A 7236-nucleotide genomic window follows, 5' to 3' on the forward strand; every position below is an offset into this window, starting at 1 on the left:
CTCCTCTCAACATCTCCCCTCTCAAACGTTTGCATGGATTAGAGTAGTGTCCCCGGACGTCACTTTTCAATCCCACTCTGTGTAGGTACGATAGATACTTTACTTCCTGCTCTCTTTGCAGGGATACGGGGATACAACAGGATAACACATGTGGGAAAGGAATCTAGGAGAGGCATGCGATCTTAATAGCATAATAGCAGTTGCTTCATTCTTATTGGTTGGATGAGTGCCGCTAAAGTGTCCAATGAGGTTGGACTGCTGCTGTTCATTTGCACACTGATAGGATTGTCTTATTACTTTGTTGGGGCCCATTTTTATGCACGTGGTTATTATGCAAGCATTTATATAGCAGTTTTAAAAGAGGAATGTTGCATATTTGATTTGATCTGTGGTGAATGAGTTTTTCAGCACATGAACTAGATGTAATCATTGTATAGGGATAATCTTTGACTATACTGGTCTTTGATTAAATGTTATTTCCGTAGCTGCAAAGCAATTTTCCTCTTGGATAATACAGTTATACTACTCCTGTTAGTGGTACTGTATCCATCAACCACAGTCTTTTAGCCTGTTGTGAGGCTCAGGGCACTGGAACGTGAGCACAAAACACAATGACCACATAGATTTTCTTCAGTTGTTTAATGTCTTAAAACTCAATAGCTATCCCATGTAGAAGTGGGGGGTGGGCCAACACACAGGAGATATGTCCGATATACTAATACTAAAGAGGGGGAGTCATTCGTGTCAGGAAAAAAAGCATAGATTAGAATGCGAATAATGAATGTGGATGATCAGGAAGTGTACAGAGCGTTGTATGCTCTCACCACTAACTTTATTGGATAAACCCCTGAGTTTGAAAAACGTTGTTCAGAAAAGAAGAGACCAGAAAACAGAAAAAAATTACAATTAAAATTGCCAGTCTTCTAGAAATTTGCGTGGTGTGTCTGTGTAACACATTGTTGGTACCAGACGTGATTGCATTTTCAAGTGAAGTTTAATATTTACAAAAAGAACGACATAAACAGAATAATAGCAATATTCATAATAGCTTTAGAATTAATAATAATAATAATTATAGTAATAATGATAATATTAACTTCAAACAAATTACCACAATTTTACTTCAAAGGACTCACAAATTTAAAGAAACATAATATGTTATAGTCTAATACAAAAAGATGAAACGATACATCAACACAAAATGGTACCCCTCGCTTCTTTACAGGTAACAACTGAGAGATGGTCCGTGCTTTCTGTGCAAGGGTAGCGCAGCCATGGCCAGACCCTTCCCTTTCTACTGTTGAGTCTTCTCTCCTGCAAATATCTCATTGTAACAGTATATTCGGCAACAGGGTTAGTTTAGTCATTAAGGGGAAATGTAGTATTTAAGTACTGGTGAAGTAATCGTCAAAGCCCCCCCAACCTCCCCCCATCCGCCCAACAAACACAGTTGGATAGAAACGCAAAGGCTGCACATTTGTCATCCTTGCATAACCCAGAATGCCTTGTGCCCAGATGTGATTCATTCCACGATTGGTGCTCAAAGACAAGAGGTTTGTTACTAACCCTATCACCCTAACCCAGCCCCCCTCCTTTACCCCTTTACTCCACTTCACTCTAACACACTGTCTGCCGAGGGTCCCCTCCCTTCAAAGCTACTGGGTAAAAGGATACAACAACAGCCTATGATCTCTTCTTGACAGTACCAAAGGTTATCCTTGCTTTACCCATCCCCTCTTGCTTATTGAGAAACCCATGCATGTCCGTGTGTCTGTCTGTTTGGCTCCAGGATCTCTCAATTCACCAAATATGAAAAGCAGCTTCATAACAAAAATAAACCATAAAACGAATGACAGAGGGAAAAAGAAAACAACATTGTCCCCATTGGAGTCAGTCTCCACCTATTGCTGGAACTCCCTCTGTTTGTTCAATATCAAATTCAAGGCAGGGTCACGTTCTTCATTACAATGGACACAACTTTCAATTGTTCTGAAGTAATGACAAAAATAACCACTGAATCAAATTTGGTCTAAAGTCAAGGCCAGCCCACCCATCTTGGGGGTGGAATTCCACTTTTCCTTTCTAATTCTAGGTTACCATTAAGCACAACAAGATCACTAAAGGAGTGACAGATCTTGTTCAGAAATCAACTTGGGGTTGACGATCAGCTACCTGACCAATGGGATTCATTGCAACCAATATTTAATATCCTTTTTTTATTTTATCAATTGTTTGTTCTCTCCATCAAATTGATACTTCATCCAGCCTTCAAATTGCAAATCTCTATTCATTTGGTCCTCAAAACCCTGATTATGGCATACAAGAATGGACCTTTGTTAAAATGATGCTGTTTTTCGAAATGTAATCATCAAATTCATTTCATTCTACAGGTATTGCTTTCAATCGTGTGGTATGTATTCCTTTTTAAAAATCAGTTCTCAATTTTAGTATCTCAATTATCTTCTTACATGTCGATTTGTTTGTCATCACTTCTATATGACTAACTTTATTACCTCAATGTCCCATTGATTGTGCATCCTCACGTTGATAATACTGTATTGATTGGATATCATTGATTTAACAATATTGATTCTTTTCACCTTCCCAAAAATCACAAAGCCCAACATCAGTGGATCTGCTTCCACATTGCTTTCCATAAAACAAAAAATAATGACATTTTCTCAGTCATTGAGTTCGTGGACTGAAATGATTAGTTGACCATCTATGTGTCCAAGTCTTTAACACTGAATGGAATGGGAGCTTCTCCTGGCTGGTCCCTTCCTTACCTCCTCCCACCTACAAGACCTGGAACTTCCAGGAGTTCTGGTCTTTGTAGTCCAGGCAGTCAGCTGCGTTGAAGTTGAGTTTCCAGGAGGCAGCTTGGTCCTTGTAGTCCAGGCAGTCGACGGCCCCGAAGCCCAGCGAGGCGGCTGTGTAGCCCTGCGAAGACAGAGAGGCAGGGGACTGGCCGAGGTGCCCGCCCATGGAGGTGATGGGGCTGAGGGCGCCCCCGGTGGCGGAGAGCTGTGAGTGCATGGGAGACAGGTAGGAGCTGCAGTCCAGGCCAGTGAAGTAGGAGGACGAGCCTGCGTAGCTCTGGGTGTAGGCCGGGGCCTGGGTGTAGGTCATGGGGTAGGCAGAGGAGCGCTGCATGCAGGGCGTGGTGGAGGCTGACAGGGGGTCTGGCAGCGGGGAGATGGAGGCAGGGCTCCAAATGGACACGGTCGCGTTGGCACTGCTGGAGCTGGGGGTGATGGCGGGGCCAAGGGGAGGGGGTACTGGACTGTAGGACCCGTTGGTGTTGACACTGGCCTCAGAGTTGGCCTCCCGGGCTGGAGAGGCCTTCTTCTTGGGTGGACGAGGTTTAGACTGGCCTGTGCTCTGCTGTGCCTGCTGGCGGCATTTAGCACGGCGGTTCTTGAACCATACCTGTGGAGGAGCATGTGGTGAGTTCTCAGACAACTCAGCTCCCATTCTGGCCAAACAATCACTGAAGATTTGTAAATAGACATTTGACCCACACTTTCATTTTTGCAAGATCATTTGACCAATTCTGGTGGGCATTTATGCATGAAAATACATATATCCTGTTCATTACCTGTACACGAGACTCTGGTAGGTTGATCTTGAGGGCCACTTCTTCCCTCATGAAGATGTCGGGGTAGCGCGTTTTGGAAAACAGTGCCTCCAAGATGTCTAACTGCGCGCGCGTAAACGTGGTCCTTTCCCGACGCTGCTTTCTGGGGATGTCTAAAATACACACACAAAAAAAAGTTATTTTTTATTATATTTCGTTAACTCATCATATATTTGGTTTTGTGAACCTTTTCCCCCTTGGACAGAATGCTTTCAAATGGAACATGAGAAAAATAGAACGGAAGAACGAACTGTGAATCACTTGTTTGGTGTAAAAAAATTGTCAAATTGCCAAGTTAAATAATAGTCTAAATTCCATTAGGCTCATTTAGAATTTAATTCGTATATATTCGTGTAATATAATGTTACTAATAACTACTTATACTGAGGTATATATGATGTTCTCTATTAAAACATATATTGTATATCCATGGGTGCTTTGTTTCCAATGTTATAGAAAATAAACATATGTCTCTAGCCTATATTTAGGCTATATATATATATATATATATATATATATATATATATATATATATATATATATATATATATATATATATATATATATATATATATATATATTTCCCTTTATTACAAATGTTTTTTATTTAATGTTCGAGTGTTCTACATTTTTCTCCTATCTCTTCACATTATACATGAATTCAGCTAAACACTGTTGCTTTATAAAACATAAACAAACACAAAATAAAATATGTTCGATAAAGGGAAGAAATGTATCTTGATAAAACATGAATGTTTTCACATGAAGGTAGAGCTCTATAAACCTTGATTTCACAACTGACAGGAACCTAAAATATCTAGAACTACAGGTCTTTGTGAATTAGACTGGTGTTCACAACGCAAGACCCTGGGTCAATCAAAAATCAAAAATAAAACATCTGCATTTTTTTTTCTTACAAATAGTTGTTACCGCTTACACATGAAGTATATAGGTCATCTCATTTTAAAGCTGGCATTTTACTCCAAGGGCCTTGAAACAAGTTACTATGGACGTTGACCACATCTTTAAAAATACAAACATGGTTTGTTGTATGCGAGCATGAAGGCATTTCCATTTGAAACAATGTGAGTCAGCTAAGAATAAGACATGGTGTCCGTAGTATGACTATATATTATCCACAATTCGCCGTCATAAGTCTAACATTAAGAACGTAAACAACATAATGGGGATGTTGTGCACTGTTCCTTTTACGCACTCGTTGCTCGTGGATATGTTATCAGTACCGCTTGGAATTCAGGCAATTGTTGAGACAAACAGTTCTAAAACATGAAAAAGTTACAAATATGACTTACTTGGGTATCCGACGGCAGAGTGTAGTAGATCCATGCCAGGACCAGACAGAGTTAACCCGTTCACGGCGTAATGAGGCTGCTTAATGTAGGACATCATGCCTGTGCCGGCTTTAAAACGCTCCCTCGCCCTCTCTCTCTCTTACACTCAGGCCGGGGGCCGGGTCTTCTGCTATTCTCCAAGGGTTGTCCCGCTTTCTCTCTTCCTCTCTCTCTGTCCCTCCCTCTCTCTTTCTCTCTATCACTTGTTTTTCTTTATAAATGCCAATCGGCTTTTTGTTTTCCTCCTTTGTCTCTGACCCTCTGCAGTACTTTGCAAACTTTTGAGGCTACAGTAGTACCACTCTACTCACTGGTAAAGAGTGCAGGTGCAGGGCGCCTCCTTGTTCTGCTGCCTTCACACCTGTTGATCAAGCTCTTTCAAAGCACATCTATTCAATAGGTATTGTGGTGCCGGTGTATTCTTTCAATTTCACTTACAAAGTAGCCTGAAACCAACAATTAAACACACTAGCCAGTTGTATGATCACCGTTCTAATTGTGATGAACCTTTCAATCCAAGACGTGCGCTTTCGAAGTGCGCATCGGCGTCAAGAAGGGAAGGTATGGTTCCTTATTCTTCCGGTGTCAGATCTAGCGTTCCCTGGACTGAGCTAGAGCCTGTCTGTTGAAGCAAAGAGGATCGAGTCGTGCTTCCCGTGAGTGGCGATAAGCTGGGGTGAGAACGCGGAACTGAGCGAACCAAGAAAGAAGTTGGCTAATTAGAGTGAAGTTCTTGCGACGAGTAGACTCTGACCCCTCCCCCCCCCTCTCTCTCTCCTCTCTCTCTCTCTCTCTCTCTCTCTTTCTCTCTCTCTCTCTCTCTTGGTATAACAATTTTGAATTAAAACGTACAGTAACTGCATAGCCTACCAATCCGCTTAACCAAAACATAAAATGTTACACTCATTCATGAAATTAAATAGATGTGCCACTCATCATTTCTGAGTAGCCTATACGTTTGGTGTGTTATAAGAGTCCGTTTGGAATTGTTAAAGACACAAGGACAAGCTAGCAACTCTGTTGAAGTCATTTCCCAGGAGACGAAGAGGACCTTTGGGTGTTGAATAACAGTGCTGCACTGTCAGGGAAAGCTTGATAGCCATCAGAAGAGTACATTTCGTACATTTTACACCGCTTTAAAAACACAGAAGTAATTGGGCGATGTAGTCTGAGTGAGGAAATTCAAGGGATGAAAGGGACTGGGGTGGGGTGGGTGTACAAGCAGGATTAAAACTACATAAAGGCCGCGTTGTTCTCTATTAAACCCCCTACTGATCCCCAACATACTCCCTCTTTTACTATTCATCTTTCTGTAGTAATAATAATAACAATATTAATACTTATAATTATGATATTAATAATAATAATGGTGTGATGTTATTTGTTGTAATATTATCATTAACAGGGATAACAGCGCATCTTATTATTGTCTATCAAAATAGTAACATGCTATCAACATTATGGTCATGACTGCAATTTAAAGCCATACATTTTTAGAGTCTCCTGGTGCATTTCATTCCAAATAAGTGGGTGAATTATTATAGTCAAAGTTGCAGAAGTCTGTTTAAGTTGTACACACGTTGGCGCGCGTCCCTCGGCGCGTTTAATTGTAAATCATGACCATAATGTTTTGATTGATAGTTTCGTCGGTTGTGGTGTAAAACAATGTTGAAGACAGCATTAAGATTGGACAAAACGTTATAATAAACCGCAAAGCCACTTGTTGTTGAGTTGGAACTGAGAACATTGCGTTGCTTTAGGTTACTTTGTCCAGTGTTTTTATTCGTTGTAGAAATCTACCCCGGTGATGCAAATGGACTGTAAAGTCTTGGTGATTTATTTAAATGCGATGAGTTGTTGTCCATCCTGCGATTGTTGGCCTGTGTCTCATCCTATCCCTGTGGCCAGACAATTTCACAGTGTCCAAAGCCGATTCTCTGCTCTTGTTAATTGAATCGGATTTCTTATAGTTTAAAATCCACACAGACCCATGTACTGCCCAAACTGTATAAGGGGTTTATCTGAATCTGTAAAGCCACGGCGGAGATATAAAGAGAGAGAGACTATACCCGCATGTTGAACATTTTAAATCTCAAATAAACGTCTTTACCTGCGGCATCTGCCGGTGCGCACAGCGTGAGTATGTGTGTTGTTTTAACCGTCCAATTTGGAATATGTGTTTCAAGAGGCCACATCACCTGCTCAACTAGGCTATCAGGTATGGTTTTTGTCTTTACATTTCATATA

At 40.9% G+C, this 7236-nt stretch overlaps 1 protein-coding gene across 1 annotated transcript; it reads right to left on the reverse strand.

The window, feature by feature from the left end:
• Positions 1 to 624: 624 nt before the first annotated feature.
• Positions 625 to 5715, reverse strand: LOC112266861 (homeobox protein otx5-like). Its single transcript, XM_024444746.2, has 3 exons — positions 4951 to 5715; positions 3599 to 3750; positions 625 to 3429 (listed from the first exon to the last, which is right to left on the reverse strand). The coding sequence occupies exons 1-3, from the start codon at positions 5045 to 5047 to the stop codon at positions 2797 to 2799; spliced, it is 882 nt and encodes a 293-aa protein (XP_024300514.1). The 5' UTR covers positions 5048 to 5715; the 3' UTR covers positions 625 to 2796.
• Positions 5716 to 7236: the final 1521 nt, after the last annotated feature.

The sequence above is a fragment of the Oncorhynchus tshawytscha genome, linkage group LG14 (assembly GCF_018296145.1).
Source record: "Oncorhynchus tshawytscha isolate Ot180627B linkage group LG14, Otsh_v2.0, whole genome shotgun sequence".
In the NCBI taxonomy this organism is placed as follows: Eukaryota; Metazoa; Chordata; class Actinopteri; order Salmoniformes; family Salmonidae; genus Oncorhynchus; species Oncorhynchus tshawytscha.

Coding starts and splice junctions, on each gene's coding strand:
- LOC112266861 (XM_024444746.2), bottom strand. CDS start 5,047: ATGATGTCCTACATTAAGCAGCCTCATTACGCCGTGAACGGGTTAACT. Junction 3,751..4,950: donor CTCTGCCGTCGGATACCCAA/GTAAGTCATATT, acceptor TGTGTATTTTAG/ACATCCCCAGAAAGCAGCGT. Junction 3,430..3,598: donor TACCAGAGTCTCGTGTACAG/GTAATGAACAGG, acceptor GCTCCTCCACAG/GTATGGTTCAAGAACCGCCG.